Raw genomic sequence first — 21,585 nt, 5'->3', positions numbered from 1 at the left:
CATTATTTATTTATTACCTTTTTTTTTTTTTACTCATCTGTCCACATCCTGGATAAAAGGAACATCATAAACAAGGTGTTCACCATCACACAGTCACATTGTAAAAGCTGTATAGTTATACAATCATCTTCAAGAATCAAGGCTACTGGCATACAGTTCAACAGTTTCAGTGCTCTGGCCACTCCAGTACACCATAAAAAGGTATATTTATATAATGTATAAGAATAACCTCCAGGATAACCTCTCAACTCTGAAACCTCTCAGCTACTGAAACTTTATTTTGTCCCATTTCTTTCTTTCCCTTTTTGATCAAGAAGGCTTTCTCAATCTCATGATGCCAAGTCCCAGCTCATCCCTGGGAATCATGTCCTACACAGAGGGGTGGGCAGTGAGTTCACCTGCTGAGTTGATTTAGAGAGAGAGGCCACATCTGAGCAATAAAAGACATTCTCTGGGGGGTGACTCTTAGGCATAATTATAAGTAAATTTAGCTTCTCCTTTGCAGGAATAAATTTCATAGGGGTGAGCCCCAATATTGAAGGCTCAGGCTATTGAACTGATGGTCCCCACTGCTTGGGAGAATATCAGGAATTTCCCAGATGAGGAAACTGAATATTTCCTCCTTTCTCTCCAGTCCCCTATGGGACTTTGCAAATACTTTTTTATTCTCTGCCCAAATTACTCTGGGATATGTCAGGGCATCACACTAACCTGTACAAACCAACAAGACCTCACTCCCTCCCTATTCAAGATTCCATGTAATTATGGTATTCAAATAAGCTGACCACACAAGTTAAATTTAGATAATACACTACCCAAAATATAAATTTTGTACCAAATAAACATTCCTCTCTATGGTCGCACACAGAAGTTGAAGTGTTAAAATTTAGACCATATAATCCTTTACCCGGTATTCTGATTCACCTTAGTCCTATCCAGATTAGCTTCATTCATATCTGCAGACAAGCTCTGATCACTTTTTCAACTTTTTTAAACAGTTGCTTTATAGGGTAATGCTGACTTTTAAACATCAGAGCTCTAATTCTGAGTCTCAGGTTCCACGTAAATATCCAAAGAAAAAAAGTTTTCTGAAGCACCATGTAGGTCAAAGGGTTGGAAGAAAGTCTTCCAGTTATGCTTCTAGCTACTTTTTCAAAAGCTAGGCTAATAGCAACTAGACAAGCAAGTATAACTGTGTCTCCTACTTCTAGCAGGTGACAGAGACAAAAACCAGCAGTATCTTTTTGAAAAACAGCCATACAGTTGGCCACTCTATCCCATCTCCCCTACTAGAAAAACAAGAAATCTTGCATCCAGACAAAAGTGAATGTAGAATCCCAAGTACTTATGGAATTTAAATTGAAATCCGGGAGTTTCTTGTATTGATCATCCCTCAGCAAGGAAAAGACAGAAGAATGTGGTTTCTCTCATTTTTTCAGTCCCCCTGCCACAAAGATCTAAATTTCCTTTCTTAGATTCTTTATACTCACCTACTACTGAAGTAAGCAAGAAAAGCTATGAAACAGAATTGCTTGTTTCCAACCATGAATAATTGCACATGGGTGGATTAAGGAGATTGCAAAATGATGACTATCTAGAATAGTCAAATTAGAAGACCGGATTCTCATGCTAATCTCCATAACGCAAATAGTGACACAAAGCTTCAGGAAGCAATGCAGCAGAGAGGAGGAAAACAGCACTATTCTGTTTCACCAAGACTAGTGTTCTCACTTTTTCAGGAAGACAAAGGAAAGAAAAGAAAAAAAAAACCGTAGTGGAAGAAACCAATGGTATTTCAAAGGAAGAGTAACTATAGCTAATCTAAAATCAGTGTTCTCCCCACCTCCAATTAAGAGTGTTTCTTTTTTATTGGGTAATTGGAGCTCAAGGAATACAGATTGTGCAACAGGACTGACTGTAAAAACTCAGAAATGGACAGCACAATACTACCTAATTGTAATACAATTATGTTAAAACACTGAATGAAGCTGCATGTGAGAATGATGGAGGAGGGCTGGGGGCACAAATGAAATCAGAAAGAAAGATAGATGATAAAGATTGAGATGGTATAATCTAGGAATGCCTAGAGTGTATAATGACAGTGAATAAATGTACAAATTTTAAAAATGATTTTGCATGAGGAAGAACAAAGGAATGTCATTATGCAGGGTGCTGAAAACAGATGGTAATTAATATTTTAAAATTTCAACTCATGTGTGAGACTAAAGCAAAAAATGTTTATTTGGTACAAAATTTGTATTTTGACTAGTGCATTTCCTAATATAACTTATATAGACAGCTTAATTGAACACCATAAGTACATGGTAGGACATGAGATTTTGTGGGTTTGTCCAGAGTGATTTGAACAGTGAATAAAAAAGTATTTGCAAAAAAAAAAAGTATTTGCAAAGTCCTCCTCAGGGAATGGTGAGAACGGGGGAAAATTCAACTTCTGATATTCTCACAAGCAGTGTAGACAACCAAAGCTATAGGCTGAGCACCACAGTCTTAGGGTTTGTTCATATGAAACTTAACCCCACAAATGATAGGTCAAGCCTACTTAAAATTAGGCCTAAGAGTCACCCCTAAGAGAACATCTTTTGTTGTTCAGATGTGGCCTCTCTCTCCAGCCAACACAGCAAGCAAACTCACTACCCTTTCCCTGTCTACATGGGACATGACTCCCAGGGGTGTGGACCTTCCTGGCAACGTGGGACAGAAATCTAGAATGAGCTGAGACTCAGCATCAAGGGATTGAGAAAACCTTCTAGACCAAAATGGGGAAGAGTGAAATGAGACAAAGTGTCAATGGCTGAGAGATTCCAAACAGAGTCAAGAGGTTATCCTGGAGGTTATTCTTACACATTAAGTAGATATCACCTTGTTATTCAAGATGTAATGGAGAGGCTGGAGGGAACTGCCTGAAAGAGTAGAGCTGTGTTCCAGTAGCCATGTTTCTTGATGATGACTGAATAATGATATAGCTTTCACAATATGACTGTGTGATTGTGAAAACCTTGTGTCTGATGCTCCTTTTATCTACCTTGTCAAGAGATGAGTAGAACATATGGAATAAAAATAAATAATAGAGGGAACAAATGTTAAAATAAATTTAGTTTGAAATGCTAGTGATCAATAGGGGTAAGAGGTATTATGGTATGTATAAATTTTTTTTCTGTTTTCATTTTATTTCTTTTTCTAAATAGATGCAAATGTTTTAAGAAATGATCATGATGATGAATATGCAACTATGTGATGATATTGTGAATTACTGATTATATATGTAGAATGGAATGATCAAAATAGGAATGTTTGCATTTTTTGGTATTTAAAAAAATAAAATAAGATAAATTTTTAAAAAAGTGTTTCTTTTTAAATAGAACTTTCTTATCTGTATGTAGCCAAATATACTTTTCACCAGTATATATTAATTTACATACTTCACATCAAAATTGGACTTTTTTTTTCCCAGAATAAGAACATTTGTTGAAAAGGTTTTTAAAAGGACCCAAACCGTTATTATTAATGTTCATTCAAAAGACAACCAGAACCAAAGATGGTAGAATAAACTGTAGTGAAAAAAGCAGAGAAAATCTATAGATTTTCATGTCAATTTAATTTTCCATATCAGCTATTTTTTTAATAATGTAAAATAAATACTCAAATGAAATGTTTTCATCATACCAGGAATATTTTCCAATTCTGAAGGCTATCATTTTTTATTCCCATGTCACTTTTCATTGAACACACAATTGAGCATCTTTTCTGTTCAGGCCAACTCTTTGGTGCTGGAATTGAAGATAAATCCTGGCCCTGAAAGAGTTCACAGTCTAGTGGAAGAGAGACACATTAATAAATAAACACAATGTAACTTGAGTATGCAAAAGGGGGCCACTATGGGAGGCACAGAACAGAGGCACCTAAATCTTATGATTAATGGCCACAGGAAAGAGTATTTGTGAATAGACATGGCAATGGTTCTCAAATTGTGGCTGGTTAATTACTTACATCACAATCATCTGGAGTGCACATTAAACTGCAGATTTCCAGCAACTCTTACAAAGATTTTGACTTAGTAGGTTTGAGGTGATACCTGGAGAATCTGCATTTTAAAAGTGCTCCAGGTGATTCTCCTGCAAATTCAAGTTTGACAACCTATGAGATAAAGTCTGTTTTTTAAAATAGAATGAAGAATGATCTGCACATCTGAAATTCAGTTGAGTGTTGGTCTTTAATGGGAGGACAGTGCTGGGGGAAGTAAGAAGGAAATTAACATTTAAGCAGCTCTACTACGGTCTTTAAATAAGCTATTTTAATTTTCACAACAATCCTATGAAGTAGATATTATTATCCCGATTTTACAATGAAGAGACAGAATTACTTAATAACCGAATTAATTAGCATTATAGAACTTATGAATAACAACACTGACCTTTGTACCCAGATTCACTTAACTCTAAAGCCTGTTCATTTTCTGTAGCCTGGGGCCCACGCGCCTGCTCCATCGCTCTGAAAGCTATCATTTTAATGAAGAAAATGTGTTTTCCCGGTACAGCAAGCAAAAGAGTGAACACGAATTGGTTGAGCCTAAAGAATGGTTCAAAGGCTGGGAATCATACATGGAAGATGTTGAATTGACACTAGCTTTAGAAATGATACATTTAAGAATCTTAATATGTATTATTTTAGTAATAATAAAAGTTAAACAGTGTGAGACCCGTTCGAGTCCCGCCCCATGCACTCCCTAAAAAAAAAAAAAAAAAAAAAAAAAAAATCAACAAATGGTGCTGCAGTAATGGGATAGGCACATGGAAAAAGAATGAAATGTGGCTCCCATCATACAGTATACAAAAAAAAAGGTTAAATTTTAGAAGTTAACCTTTCCAAGTTGCCAAGCATGAAGCTCAAACTACAATTTTTTTACCTGGAAGACCATGACATCTTATTTTTTGCTTGGAATTTTCTCAATAATACTATTTTTCACACATACACGCAGCCAATAAAAAAATAGCTGAATAGATTGATGTGAGGATGCACTGCGACTTGATAACTTAACAGTGGAGCGAGCAGCCAGCAAGGAGGATGAAGGGAAAAACTTAAGTGACTGAGAGAAAGAGTGATGGGGAAAAATTGAGTGAACTGTGAAGTAAATTCAGGGTAAGAGCTAGATATGCAAATAATATAACACAAATTTTATTTTCAGCTTATATTTATCCAAAAGCAGTCCAAATTCCTAGAATAATTTTTTAAAAAGTTCCAAAATTTGCATTTTCTATTCTGGTTTGGTTGTACATTAATTCTACATATTTAAGGACATGCATCAGTTCTACAGTTTACAAAAGGACATACTTAAATACATATACCACAAAAGTTGATTATACCTGGAAAAAACAAAACCCTTTTTTCTTTACAAGTTGAGTTTCCTTTTAGTGTTAAAGTTATGATCAAGATTTGATGCAAAAGCAGTATCAAGTGAATGAGTGAGTGAGAAACAGCAGAAACTTCATAGTGACATGACCATAAGATACAGGAAGTAAAATGCCCTGCACAAATTAAATTGCAGATTAGACAGAAAAATGGCCAATGTCCATAAACTATTAATTAACTGATCAAAATGCCCAGATTAATAATGATTACATTTTGGCTTAAAAGATTATTTTTTGATGCTCAACTTTTCATATATCCTATCCTAGATAAGATCTTTAGTTTTCATCATGAAAATTCTTCAGTTTCAGGCATTTCTTTTTTATTTTATTTTTTGCTTTTTATTAAAAGAAATTATTTTTCATGTAGTTCAGGATGTAAAAAGTTTAAAAGCAGTTTTTGATAATTGCATTAATACAAAGTATCCAGTTATAGAAATGTTTGTTAATTTCTCATTATATCTATGTATAGTGCACAGTACATTAGAATTATTTTTATTTAAATTAAGTACCTGAATAAAGCAAAGGAACAGAATTCTAGATGACACTCTGCCATCCTTGTTCTTTAACGCACATAGCAAGTAGGAAAGAGCTTCATTCACTGGATTACACTTTAAAATGAGTGGCCAATCATTATTAATTCATTTTGCACTCATTGTAATGGCATAAATTATAAATTAATTTGGTTTAAAATACATTTATTCTCCACAAGAATCATCTCCTAATTGAGCTACTAATTAATGTACTTTTTTATTATTATATTATTATATTTTCATGTGTAGGGTGGGGATTTGGGACAGGGACACACAGGGAGGAGGTCAGGGCAGGGGTGTTTTGATGGATTGGGGGAATGTGGGAGGGGAATAATGGGTCACAAGGCAGGGGCTGCATGCATGAAGGTTGCATGTTTGAGGGATGCAGCTTGGCTTACTTCCTTCTCTCTGCCATGCCCTCCTGAATAATTAATGTACTTTTAAATAAGACTTTTTTTCCCCTTTCTCTACTATTCAGAGCCAGGGATGATTACTGGGTATTTCTGCATTCATGACTTTCTTTTTTTGTGTGTGTCTGGCGGGGAAAAGTAATTTCTTAAATGCAATTTCATTGAGACATAGCCACACAACAAATAATCCATCCAAAGTATACAATCAGTGGCTCACTGTAGTATCATATAGTTGTGCATTCATCACCACAATCAATTTTAGAACATTTTCATTACTCTGAGTAAAAAAATAAAGTAAAAATAAAAAGGAACACTCCAAAACATCCCATATCCCTTATTCCCCCTATTATTTATTATTTTTTTTGGTCTATATTATTCATCTGCCCATACACTGGATAAAGGGAGTGTTAGTCACAAGGTTTTCACAATCACACATGATAAAACCTTTATAGTTATACAATTATCATCAAAATCCAGTCTACTGGATTACAGTTTAACAGTTCCAGTTATTTCCTCCTAGTTATTCTAATAGACTAGAAAAAAAGGAATATCTATATAATGCAAAAGAATAACATCCAGAATGGGCTCTCGACTCTATATGAAATCTCATAGCCATTGAACCTTTGTTTTGTTTCATTTCTTTTCCACCTTTTGGTCAAGAAATCACTCGTAATCACATGATGCAAGGGCCAGGCTCAACCCAGGAATCATGTCCCACTCGCCAAGGTGGCTTACACTTCTCAGAATCATGTCCCATATAGGGAGGGGAAGGAAGCGAGTTTATTTGCAGAGTTGGCAGAGAAGTAGGCCACATTTGAACAACAAAAGAGGTTCTCTGGAGGTGACTCTTATGTATAATAATAAGTAGGCTTAGCTTCTCCTTTGCAGGAATAAGTTTCATACGGCAGGCTCCAAGATCAACGGCTTGACTTATTAAATTGGGAGTCCCTAATGCCTGCGAGAATATCAGGAATTTCTCAGGTGGGGAAGTTTAATATTTCCACATTTCTCCCTAGTCCCTCAAGGGGACTTTGCAAATACTTTTTTATTTTCTGCCCAAAGTACTCTGTGATGTAGCAGGGTATTACATTAACTTATACAGAATAACAAGATATCACTTCCTATTCTAGCTTCTATGTAATCATGTGGTTTAAATAAGCTGACCATACAGATTAAATTAGATAGTGTGCTATAGAAAATAAAAATTTTAAACATCTCTTCCTTTGGTCTCACACAGAAGTTGAAGTTTTAAACTATGGTCAATATCATCCATTACTCTGTACTGTGATTTACCTTAGCCCTTACTAAGTCTGTCTCACTCGTATCTCTAAACTCTGATCTCTTTTTCAGCCTCTTTAACAGTTGCTGTATGGAGTAATGCTGACTTTCAGAGTTGCGGAACTCTAACTCTGTATCTCAGGTGTCACACAAATACCAGATTAAAGAGCTCAGCATTTCAGAATTTTAGAAGTAACAGTTACAACTCCAGAAAAGATGTGACTGCTTCAGACATTTCTTAAAAGAGATTAATAGCAGCACAATATCACAAACCTCCATAACCCTAACAAAAATGGACCACAATTATCTTCACTCCTCAAATATTTTACATTTCAATGACTACAAGGATGACTATATAATCCTACATAACATTAAAATTATACAGTCCTTATAAAGCTTCCAGTCTCTTATTTTATGGTGTTCAAAGAATCAAAAATTATTCAGTTAATGTGACAGATATAAGTTTAATTATTTATGATCATAAGTAAATTATTTACAATCAAAGTTGTGTCTTTTAAGATAACCCCCTTGAATAAAATAACTAGGTTCATATATGTTTATATGTCCATAGATTAAGTCTAGTGTTTGTACATAAAAAATACTCATAGCTATGGATGAATTGAAGGTATTATTTTACCAAAAAATTATAAATTCTTTAAAAACAATCAAAGTAGTTCAAATGGACCACTCATTCAAGAAAGGTATGCATAGTATAAATGTTTTTATATAACAATTTAAAAATACACACAATACTACAAATTTCCAGATTCAAGCATCCATTAGAATAGTGAATACTGAATTTTATGTTAGTGTTTCAGCAGAGGAAAGTTTTAATAGTCAAGTGGATAGAATGACCCATCCTGTGGATATAAGTCATCCTCTTTCCTTAGCCACTCCTGCCACTTCCCAATGGGCTCATGAAGAAAATGGGCATGGTGGTAGGGATGGAGGTTATGCATGGGCTCAGCAAAATGAACTCCCACTCACCAAGGTTGACCTGGCTACGGCCACTGCTGAAAGCCCAGTCTGCCAACAGCAGAGACCCGCACTCATTCCCCGAAGTGATCAGCCTGCTACCTGGTGGCAGGTTGATTACACTGGACCACTTCTGTCATGGAAGGGGCAGTGATTTGTTCTAACTGGAACAGACACATACTCCAAATATGGAGTATGCAATCTTCTGCAAAAACTACCATCTGTGGACTTACAGAACACCTTATCCACTGTTTCGGTGTTCCACCCAGCACTGTGTCTGATCAAGGAACCCACTTCACAGCAAATGACATGTGGGAATGGGCACATGCTCATGGAATCCTCTGATCTTACCACATTCCCCATCATCCAGAGATTCCCCATCATTGGTAGAATGGTGGAATGGCCTTTTGAAGACCCAATTACAGTGCCAACTAGGTGGCAATACCTTGCAGGGCTGGGGCAATGTAATCCAGGAGGCTGTGTATGCTCTGAATCAGCATCCACTCTATGGTGCTGTTTCTCCCATAGCCAGGATTCACAGGTCTAGGAATCCGAAAGGAGGAGCAATCCTTCCAGGAAACACGATAATGATTCCATTGAACTGGAAATTAAGGCTGCCACCTGGCCACTTTGGGCTTCTCATGCCCCTGAATCAAGAGGCATGGAAGGGAATTACTGTTCTGTCTGGGCTGATTGATCCTGACTATCAAGGGGAAATAGTACTGGAACTACAAAATGGAGGTAAAGAAGAGTTTTCCTGGAATACAGGAGATTCCCTAGGTGTCTCTTAAGTGCTACCATGCCCTGTGATTAAAGTGAATGGAAAACTGCAACAACCCAACCTAGGCAGGATTTTACCAATGGCTCAGAAACTTCAGGAATGAAGGTCTGGGTCACCCCACCTGGCAAAGAATCACAACCAGCTAAAGTGCTTGCTGAGCATAAAGGGAATATGGAATGGGTAATAGAAAAAGGTAGTGATAAATATGAACTACGACCACATGACCACAGAAATGAGGACAGTGATTGTATGAATATTTTCATTATTTTGTTATATTTGCATTTGTACATAAGTAAATATCTTGTTTTCCTCTTATCATTAGATGTAAGGTGTATTGTTCATGTTAGTATTTAAGCTACAGGATGTGCAGTATAAGAGTGAATGTTACCTAAGACTTTGCACCCTATTCTGGAGAGATACAGTGCACTTCCGGTTGTATGCGGGACAGATGAATATTGTTAGGCAAAACAAATTGTGTTCTATTTGGAAATTCAGCATGTTTCAAGGTGATGTGTATAGCTGTCACATTGACAAGTGGTGGACTGTGATGGTTAGGTTCTGGGGTGTCAATTTGGCCAAATGATGCCCAGTTGTTTGGTCAGGCAAGCAGGGTCCTGCCCACTGCTGCAAGGATATTTCCTGTATTAAACCATCAGCTGGTTGATTGCATCTGAGATCAACTAAGGTGTGTCTCCCACAACAAGATAATCCAATCAGTTGAAGGCTTTTAAGTGGAAACGGAGACTTTCACTGCTTCTCCAGTCAGTGATCATCTCCTGTGGAGTTCATCCATACCCTTTGTCAGAGCCACCAGCTTCACAGCCTGCCCTACAGATTTTGGACTCGTCCATTTCCACTGTTGTGTGAGACAACTTTATAAATATCACATTTATATATCTCTCCTATTAGTTCTGTTTCTCTAGAGAATCCTGACTAACATAGATTTTGGTATCAAAGAAGTGGGGTGCCTCTGTGGTGTGCAATTATCAAAATATTGGAGCAGCTTTTTAAATGGGTAAGAGGAAGATTCTGGAAGAATTGTGATATATATGATAGAGAAGGCCTAGAATGCTTCGGAAAGACTGATGGCAGAAATGTGGACTCTAAAGATACTTCTGATAAGACTTTAGACAGAAATGATGAATGTGTCTTTGCAAACTGGAAGGAAGACAATCTTTGTGGATATCAGGAAGAATTTGAGAGTGATGAACTTGGATATTTAGTTGAAGCCAAACTAAATGTGGAAAATGCAGTTTGGCTGCTCCTTGAACTTATAGTAAAATGCAAGAGGAAAGAGATAAGTTGAAAACTGAGCCCTTGTTTACAAGGAAAACAGAAATTGGTGTTCTGGAAAATTCTGGGCTTTCAGAAGGTGAGACTCCAGTGAATCAGACTCTACGTGAGAATTTAACCAAATGAGGAAGGAAGTAGTCAGCCATTATAGGACAAGTGAGGATTTGAGATGGAGTTATCCAGAAAGGAGTTGTGGAAAGTCTTTTTCTCTTGGGCATGATCTCAGTGTACTGCATAGAAAACCAACAAGTATTGTGGGATCTGTATAAATGGAACACTGCCAGTCTGGACAAAAAGGTGCAGAAAAGGGACAAATTGGAGAAAAAGTAATTTTGGAGGCAGAACCTTGGAAACTAAGGTCTGAAGCCAAGAAACCTCAGGCTAGGAGAGTGGACCTACCAAAGCACTTGGAGAGGGTGGGTTTGCCCTGAAAGCAGAAAGTGGGCATTCCACCTGACTGTTCTGGAACAGTTGTGCCCCAGGCCTGGGAGAGAGTGGAGCACATTCCTTGGGGATTGGGGAGAGCCTGGCTGCCACTGCATTGTTCTGGAGGGGTTGAACATGGCAGAGATCCCAGATGCTGCACTGAAGCTTTGAGAGCGTAGAGACAAGACATAGGTGGTCTCCCCACTGTCCCCCCAAAATGCAATCACCCCAGTGTTTGGAGAGAGCAAAGCCAATGCATAGGCCCTGAGAAACGGTAGACTGCCGCTTTCTAAAGCCCCAGGGATAAATGACTTTTGGATTTTGAAAGCTAATGGAGTTTACTCTGAAGGTTTTTGGAATTGTTTGGGTCCTGTGACCCCTTTTCCTTTCAATTTCTCCCTATGAAAATGGAAATACATATCCTATGACTGCCTCTCCTTTGTATATTGGCAGCAAATAACTTGTTCCAGGTTTTACAGGTCCAGAGCCGTATTTTTTTTTCTTAGAACAGATCATGCCTGTAATTAACATTCATGAGATTTTGTATTGTTTTTGACTTTGTATGGTATGGTATTTGTATTGTTATTGAAATGTTTTAAGGCTTTGTGATATTATGATGAGTGAATGTATTTTGTATATGGATGAAACATATCTTTTTTAGTGTCCAGAAGATGGAATGTGGCAGTTTGAAAGTATTATGTACCCCAGAAAAGCCATGTTTTAATCCACAAAATTAATCCCAATTTTGTGGGAGCAGAGTTTTTTTTAATCCTGATTCAACACTATAGGGCAGAAACTTTGATTAAATTATCTCCATGGAGATGAGACGAGCCCAATCGTGGGTGTGGCCTTTTGACTGGAGATGTGACTCCACCCATTCAAGGTGGGTCTTGATTAGTTTACTGGAATTCTTTAAAAGAGGAAACATTTTTGAGAAACATCAAATGATAGAAGCCTCAGAGCCTACAGAAAGTTCAGCACAGAGCTGACACAGATGCCAACAATTAGAGAATAGAGACACAGATGTTTGGAGATGCGTGGAGCTCAGCAGATGTCACCATGAGATATTAAGCAAGCCAGCCCTGGAGAGAGCCAAGGAAAGCCAAGAGATGAAAGCCAGCCCTGGAGAAGCAAAGTGAGGAACCCCCACAGGAACAGAGGCTGAAAGCAATGGAACCCAGAGCAAGGGACCAACAGATGCCAGCCATATGACTACCTAGCTGATACAGGTATTCCTGACCCATCAGCCTTCCTTGAATTAAGGTATCTTTCCCTGGATGCCTTAGTTTGGACAATTTTATAGGCTTAGAAGTGTAAACTTGCAGCTTATTAAATTCCACCCCTCCAATTTTTTTTTTTTTTTTTTTTTTGCATGGGCAAAAAATTGGAATTGAACCTGGTTCTCCAGCATGGCAGGTGGGAACTCTGCCACTGAGCCACTGTGGCCCACCCTAAATTCCCCTTTTCAAAAAGCCATTCCATTTCTGGTATATTGCATTACAGCAGCTTGCAAACTAGAACAGATTTTGGAACGACCATGTTAATGACTTGAGACACACCAGTAATAAATGATAGCCTCAAATTTTCCGATGTCATTTGATCAGAGGATCATCTACATTATTTTCCATCTAGAATTTATGTTCTGAGAATACTTGAATTAATCCATGACATGTACATCTCTGAATATTCATTGACCTAGAACAAATCAGTTTCTGAAAATGTCACACTGATATACACTTGATCTTCATCTGCATATTTTGTATTTGTGAATTTGCCTCCTTGCTGAAATTTAATTGTAACCCCAAAATCAATACTCATGGTGCTTTTGATTTGTGGACATGCACAAAGCAAAAGAAATTCTGAGTCACCCTGATGCAGAATCCCAGCTGAAGTTGAACAAGAAAATGCTCTTTCTTTTTGTAGCTCTTATACTGTAAACAAGTGTCCTTTACATGGATATATCTAATGTTACATTTGTCACATTTTTATGCTTTTTGTTGATGATTTTGCTGTTTAAATTGGCTCCCAAATGTAGTGCTCAAATGTAGCCTAGTGTTTCTAAGCACAAGAAATGTGTGATGTGGCTTAAGGAGAAAATATGTATATTAGAAAAGTTTCATTCAAACATGAGTTATAGAACTATTGGCCCTTCAGTGTTAATGAATCAATACTTATTTAATGAACTCCAATTACCATCCCCTAATATGATTTATGATTAAAGTTCGTTAATTTTATTTTTAGGGGCTTTAAATAACATTAATAAAATGTTCTGAAGGGAATGAAACTGTCTCTAGATGGGGTAAAAATGGGGGCCATTTCTCAAAAGCTGGTGAAACAAAGAAATTTCTAAGGAATCACTGTATATAAATTTGAGGAAGCAAAAACTATAAGGCGCTTTAAACAGAAACACCATTAAAAAAAAGGTTATATATTGATTGGTTGAAGAAATGTTATGACCAGAAGCTTGCAGGAACCTAACTCTGTATTTCCCCTAGAGACAATGGATCAGTGTTTTCAGTGACTTAACAGAACATAATCACCATGCATAACCAGATTCAACTGCAGTTCTTCTTTATCTTTTCAAGTTATACTATATTTATAGACTACAAATATAGGTTTGTCTCTTTTACATATCCATCAGTGCTATTTTTTTAAATCTTAGAAGATACAGTAAATCTATTCCAAAAAGTAGTGGCAAAGTCACATAACCCAACAGTTAGTGACATAATTTTAAAGGTGCCCTTGAAATATTTCATAGAAGTAAAAGCAATAAGAGGTTTCCTTACTGACAGAGAAAGTATTTAAAAATTTTTATTTTCTCGTAAATTAGTTTATAACTTCCTCTGACTAAAAAGTTCAATTGATTAAGCACTACCTAGAAAATGCTTTTTGGCTCCTGGAACTGAAAAGACTGTTTCAATTTTTATTTTGCTAAAGCCTAAAATGGATTGTTTTCTATTTTTAACAACTGAGACTGAAAATGTCCTAATTCAAGCATATACGACAATTGGTACACAGACACATACTGTGCTGATTTAAAAGGATGTATGCCCCCTAGAAAAAGCCATGTTTTAATCAAAATCCCACTTCATAAAGGTAGAATAATCCCTATTCAATACTATATGTTTGAAACTGTAATCAGATCATCTTCCTGGATGATGTGATTTAGTCAAGAGCGGTTGTTAAACTGGGTTAGGTGACGACATGTCTCCACCCATTTGGGTGGGTCTTGATTGGTTAACTGGAGTCCTATAAAAGAGGAAACATTTTGGAGAATGGGAAATTCAGAGAGAGCAGCACCACAAAGCAGAGAGTCCACAAGGCAGTGACCTTTGGAGATGAAGAAAGAAAACGCCTACCAGGGAGCTTCATGAAACCAGAAGCCAGGAAGAAAGCTAGCAGATGATGCTGTATTCGTCATGTGCCCTTCCACACGAGAGAGAAACTCTGACTGTGTTCGCCATGTGCCCTTCCACTTGAGAAAGAAACCGTGAACTTCACTGGCCTTCTTTCCCTGGATGCCTTAGATTGGACATTTCTATAGACTTGTTTTAATTGGGACATTTCCTTGGCCTTAGAACTATAAACTAGCATCTGATTAAATTCCCCTATTTAAGAGCCATTCTGTTTCTGGTATATTGGATTCCAGCAGCTAGCAAACTAGAACATATACATATTCCTAATACGTGCTTGTTTTCTTATGGTCTGTCCCCTCAAAAAAAGCTACTGAAAAATTAACACAGTAGATCCCAGTTGAGATTTTACTGCACATTGTCTGATAAGAATAACCACACATTTGCAACAAAATCCTCAATTTCCCTTTGAAATAAAATGCATTAAAAACATTCCATTTATTTGAGGAAATTTCCATTAGCAGAAAATTGCCTTATAGTCCTTCATTCAAAACTCCACAAAATTACAACCTTTTATAATCAACTATTAATTGTATATAGACATAGAAAAACACCTGATAGCAAAGTCACAAAATTCTTTTTATTATTATAGCAAATACTTTTCTTGGCATTTGACATAACCCATAACTATTTCCTTGAAAAGGGTCAAATCTGTGACGCTAAGCTAGTCAGATGAAGATTTATTAAAAAAAAAAAAAAAAAAAGCACCACACACAAAACCAAACAAATGAAAAGAAACCAACAAAATATACATTTCATATAATAGCAAAATATAAAAATACAAGTGACAGATTGAAAAAGAGAGCTAAGTAATGATTTAATAAACTTTGATTCTATCCATCTGACATTGTTAATGGTTTCTTTGTCCTTCCATTGTTACATATGTAAAACCGGTATGATAAATAATTTAATAGTAGTCTTATAATACTTACTGGGAGATTAAAAAGAATTACTGAAAAGTATTCAAATACTTTATAAATACTATTAATGAAAATTTTTACTTATTTAATGTTTCGTCTTGCTTCAGTGAAGGTGTCCTTTGAAATAAGACTCTAAATGTTTCTTATTGTTTCAGCAACTCTCAACTAGAGAGACGTTAGCTTTCTTCCAAAGTGATAATCACGGTTTATCAACTATTTCTGATGAAGAAAGACAATACATTTTAGAATGGTCCTACCTGAGAGAAAATGAGAGAACTGCAACACAATTGGTAAAGTTCCTAGACTTAGTTCAATGAACTTATGGATGGTCTAGCTGATACTATACTTTGTTGCTCCAACACTTTAAAGTATCACTTTGAAATCATATTTTGTATCATAGAAATAGAAGGAATTTTGTTTCTGTAAACATTTGCAGTGCCAGCTGTTTCTTAAATAGATTTTTGCTCTGTACTGTTCCCCTGAAGAGTGCTGTTCCAGTGAGCAATCATTTCTTTCATATCCATGTCCAGACTCAAAAAGAAAACACTTTTTCTGTGAAAAGACAGAAGTACCCAAGTATGAAAGCCTTCTGTAATCAAAACACTGTCCACCTATTTCAAGCAGGTAATCACTCTTTATAAATCCTGTTGAATTAAAAATGTTCACTAGTTACTCATAGCTCATCAGACGTGCAATTCACTTTTGGTAATTCACACTCTTTACTGGTATGACAACTCTGAAGGATGTCCTTATAATGGTCTTTCAGATCCTCATACAAAGAAATAGTTTCTAGGGAATGAGCAAAGGGTAATACCTTTTCATTCAATAACATCTGCACTTGGAATTCTTCTTTAGGACTCTTGGCATTTTCACAATGGTAAAGCACAAATACCAAGTTTGACGCATAGGGTACAATGTGACCACTACGGAACATCCGATGCATTTGTTCCTTGTAATTGTAAGCTGTGAGGGGCTCCTTATCTTTGAAGTAACCCATGAGAGAAAGCAGTGGAAGAAGGGTTTCTGCATGACCAAACTGGAGGATGACTGGAGAAGAAATAGGCTGAGACCTTAAAAGAGAAATTGAGAGAAAGGAAAAAAATGTGCATACATTCATGTCATAAAATATAGTATCTACATGTAAAAGTATACAGTGTTCACATATTTTTATGCACTTTTATTGAGATATATTCACAAACCACACAATCCATCCAAAGTGTACAATGATTCACAGAATCATCACATAATTATGTATTCACCACGACAATCAATTTTTAAATATTTTCATTGCTAAAAAAAACCCCTAAATCATCCCATACCCCTTTTCCTCTCCTATTACTGATACATTTGATGGGATACATTTGTTACTGTTGGATAAAAGAATATTAAAATATTACTGTTAACTACAGTCTATAGTGTGCAATAAGTATATTTTTCCCCATAACTTTCCCATATTTTAAATCTCTTAATACATAACTCAGCCATATAGCTAAAATTCTGAAAAAATTCACAAAACTGAACTTTTTATACTGGAATTTAAGTTTCAAAGTTCAGGATCATTATAGTATCACTGCAAATACATCTAAAACAGCATGCATACATGTTACTCTTTTTAAAGGGGGAGTCTTTTTCTCTTTGACATACCAAAACAAAATACAAACATGAACATTCTTAACATACAAACTTTCCATACATGGTGTACAATCAATGGCTCACAACATCATCACATAGTAGTATATTCATCACATGATCATTTTTTAGAACATTTGCATCACTCCAGAATAAGAAACAAAAAGAAAAAAAACCCTCATACATACCATACCCCTTACTCTCCCTCTCATTGATCAGCAGTTATTTTCATCTACACAATGTATTTTAACCTTTGTTCCCCCTATTTTTTTCTATACCCCTTACCACTACCTTTCATTGATCACTAGCATTTCAATCTACTCTATTTTAACATTTGTTCCCCCTATTATTTACTTATTTTTAATCCATATTTTTCACTCATCTGTCCATACCGTAGATAAAAGGGCATAAGATACAAGGTTTTCATAATCACAGTCACATTGCAAAATCTGTATCATTATACATTCACCTTCAAGAAATATGGCAGCCCTGGGCGGGCTACAGTGGCTCAGCAGGTAAGAGTGCTTGCTTGCCATGCCTGAGGACCCGGGTTCGATTCCCGGTGCCTGCCCATGTAAAAAAAAAAAAAAAAGAAATATGGCTACTGAAACATACCTCTTCAGTTTCAGGCACTTCCCTCTGGGCTCTCTAACATATCTTAAACTAAAAAGGGGATATCTATATAATATGTAAGAGTAACCTCTAGATAACCTTTTGACTGTGTTTGAAATCTCTCAGCCACTGACACTTTATTTTGTCTCATTTTTCTCGTCCCCCTTTCAGTCGAGAAGATTTTCTCAAACCCTTGGTGCTGAATCCCAGCTCATTCTAAGATTTCTGTTCCACTGCCAGGGAGGCCCACACCCCTGGGAGTCATGTCCCACATAGAGAGGGGGAGGGCAGTGAGTTTGCTTGCCATGTTGGCTGAGAGAGAGAGGCCACATCGGAGCAACAGAAGAGGTTCTCTGGGGGGGGGGGTGACTCTTAGGCCTAATTTTAAGTAGGTTTAGCCTGTCTTTTGTGGGGATAAGTTTCATATGAACAAACCTCAAGACTGAGGATTCGGCCTATTGATCTGGTTGTCCCCACAGCTTGTAAGAATATCAGGAATTCTCCAAATGGGGAAGTTGAATTTTCTCAAAGGGGGTGTCTTTAACTGCAGATTAAGGAACTTGTGTTGGCTTTCTATGAGCCCAAAGCCCACAGTAAATACTGGTTATTCCATGGAGTTCTTCTGGGAGAACTTAAAGTGTTTACTGTTCTTTTATCTATGTCTAGGGAATAAGGACAAGCAGTACTCGGTAAATTTCTTTGTTGAGGCCAAGCCTGAACAGAGTGGCAAAATTCATGTAATTCTTCAGAGGTTTACCAGGTCTGACTTGAGCACCAAATTCAGAATAGAGGCACAAAAGGGTAGAGACGCAACATATTCTAGCAGAAATAACACATCTGTGGTTGGGAGTGGGAATTTATATACTGCCAGAAACAGAACTGCGTGCAATACTATGGACTAAGTTGTCTCTCTTTCTCTTTTTTTTAAAAAAAGTTCTTATGATTTTGTTCTGGTATTTATAAGTTGCAATGAATAACTTTTTAGCTTTTCCCTAAGTTTTAATGAAAGAAATATGACTACAGCTCTTAAATATAGCTTGTAAACCTAGTCACACATGACTACCATCTGTCTTCTTACTGCCACCCCACATATCAGCTTATAAATCAATTGAATCTGGATTTTTGAAAGGACAGCAGGAGCATTTGCATTTGATATTTCGGATCTTTCTGATTTTCCACACAAAAATCAGATGGAGCAACTAGACAGCAAGTCCAAAAACCCAAGGGAAACACTGACAACATAATTATGTGAAAAAGTATTCCGCAGGAACCACCAATAAGCCTCAAGACCAGCATATTACCAAGAACAGAAAAATCTCAAACAGCCAAGAGGTGGTCACTGAAAAATGCTATGGCCCAGTTTCAGACAGGGGCTAAAACTGTTCCAGAATCTGAATGCTAGGAAGATCTACAAACAGGAACTCCAAGGCTCTATTCCAGGACAGGGCCCATATTAAGGAGTAGTGGCTAGGAGTGGAATCAAGAGCAGGAGAGGGAGCAAAGACAACGGGAAGACAGGTCCAGATAAAAGTGTGTGTGTGGGGGGGAACAAAGCCGGAAAATCTCAGAAAGCAACCCACCAAATTTCTAAAAGTATACCCACACACACACACACACACAGAACAGAAAAGGGAGCTCTGTGAGGTTAGAAAAGCTATCCGACACAAGCCTTCTTCCAAGAGTTCAGGAAAATTTCATTCACATAAACATGATCAATAAGAAAAGAGAATATCCTGAGAGAAAAAAAATACGCCGGAAATAGATGCTTAACAAATACACAGAAACATACAATTTAAAAACAAACTAAAAGAAAGTTTTCTAACATTTTGAGATTACCATTCTCTAATGTTAATTTTAAAAATCACTTATCAACAGGCAATTTTAAGCCTTTCTTCATAACTGGCATGTTTTAATTAGATCAGTTCAAGTACCTACACCTATATTTAATTCCAAAAGCAGTACCTCAAGTCCAAAGTTTTAAAGCAGAAGCTCTGAGACCACAGCTACATTTAGTTTGACCTACATATATATTTTAAGTTTGCATTATTTACCAGTATTTTCAAATTGAAAGATTAAAGATTCTTAAAAATCCAGCTGTTTGACTTCTCTTGAAAACCTGAAAGATCTGACTATGCGAGACCGTATATTCCATAAAGCAACTACCACCTGAACAAGAATGAGTAACCTCAGAGAGACCATATACCTGAAACATCTATCACCCTACATCATCTAACATAGGATGGATTCATGTGTTACTTGTCTAGCCCTGTTATGCATTTCAGTATATAATCCTGGAAGCAATACAAAGCTAATACCACTATCATAGTTTAAATATAATGGAATTTAATAGTGATACAATTAAAGAAAAACAAGTAACATAAAAACATACTGCTTTATATTTTAAGTCCTCTAACCAATAGGCAGTAACCACAGAGCCAAGAAAAACGCTAGGCTTGATATGCATTACTGCTCCCCATCCTTGGGCTCTATTAGGACAGCAGGAGGTCAGGGGAAGGGCAGTAGCAATACCCACCGTCACAGCGAAAGAATAAACTCTTCAGGGAAGAATTTCTGCCTGCCATGCGGGAGCCCAGATTCAGTTCCCAACCTACGCCACACCACGCACGCACCCCGAAAACAAAAACAAACAGACAAACGTTGTGAACAAAATCCCCTATGATACACATATCACATATCTACTTCTGTGTGTGTATATACAGATACAGAAACATACATATGTAGGGAGACATAGGAAGACAAAAAGAAGGTACTCTCAGACTCTCGCCTCTTTCCTCCACTGAGGAACTCCAATAAACAGGGGGCAAGATATAAGACAATATATCCAAAATATTACAGTTTCAACATGCAGTTAATACACAAATTATTCATGAACTATTCTACATTCTTTTTTCCTAGTCTTTGAAACTCTGTGTTTATGACACAGCACATTTCAGTTCAGACTAACCACAATTCAAGTGCTAAAACCCACACGTGGTTGATGAGTGCTGTGTTGAACAGTGTAAGGAACAGTGGTATGGACAGCCTTACAGGTTTGGGTTCAGATAGCAATCAAATAAAGAAAATAGGGAAAAAAGATATGTGAAAAGCACACATATGATAAAAAAAATGTGGGGGGTTGGGGGGAGGAGGGAAGACCGACAAAGTTATATAGAAATTATGAGAGTTCAAAGTCCAATGAATTACACCCAAACTGTAGAAGAAATTAAATCTAGGTTCAGACCCAAATTTAAATTTTAAACCTGAAGAATCCTTAGGTGCATAAATAAAGTAATAAACCCCATAATTTTTTTTCCCAATGCCTTATGGTCAGTCATATGATAAAATAAGCTATTTTTGAATAGGAGGTTGAGGAAAATTATACTTTGAAAGTGCTTATTAGCAGTTTTACAGGAAATCACGTAAATCTATATATTAGATTCACATATGAAGCCATGTCTCCTTTTGCCATTTGATGCATCTAAAAAATACATATATATTTTATACAAATATATATATATATGTAAATCCTATTTTAGAATTCTAGACAGTTCTCATTGGGAAGGGAAAGCACAATTTTTTTAAATGCCATGAGAATTTTTTTTTAATACAGATCAATCTTTACCTCAGAAGCCTGCAACATATAAAAAACAGTATTTTAAAGGTCTGGTTAGATGGGCCAATACAATAATAGTAAGGGGATAACTACAGATTATAGGGTTGAAAATGGTCTAAAAAACTAAAAATTGTAGAGCCAACGAATGAACTTGATAAAGAAACCTATCTTGCTTAGAAGTCCAAGAGCATCTGTAAGGAATAATGACAAACTTCTATCTTTGTAGATTATATATTTCTATAATAACCAAGTATAAATATTTTAAGATTATGAGATAAT

The 21,585-nt window shown here is 36.5% G+C and overlaps 1 protein-coding gene across 1 annotated transcript in view; it reads right to left on the bottom strand.

The window, feature by feature from the left end:
• Nucleotides 1-14,632: 14,632 nt before the first annotated feature.
• Nucleotides 14,633-21,585, bottom strand: part of MINPP1 (multiple inositol-polyphosphate phosphatase 1) — a 63,717-nt gene continuing 56,764 nt past the window's right edge. The window contains exon 5 of the mRNA XM_077125331.1: nucleotides 14,633-16,522. Within this exon, the coding sequence (XP_076981446.1) occupies nucleotides 16,126-16,522 (397 nt within the window). The 3' untranslated portion in view covers nucleotides 14,633-16,125. The remainder of the gene's footprint in view (nucleotides 16,523-21,585) is intronic.

The sequence above is a fragment of the Tamandua tetradactyla genome, chromosome 13 (assembly GCF_023851605.1).
Source record: "Tamandua tetradactyla isolate mTamTet1 chromosome 13, mTamTet1.pri, whole genome shotgun sequence".
In the NCBI taxonomy this organism is placed as follows: Eukaryota; Metazoa; Chordata; class Mammalia; order Pilosa; family Myrmecophagidae; genus Tamandua; species Tamandua tetradactyla.
This window is presented reverse-complemented; position numbering and strand designations above follow the sequence as displayed.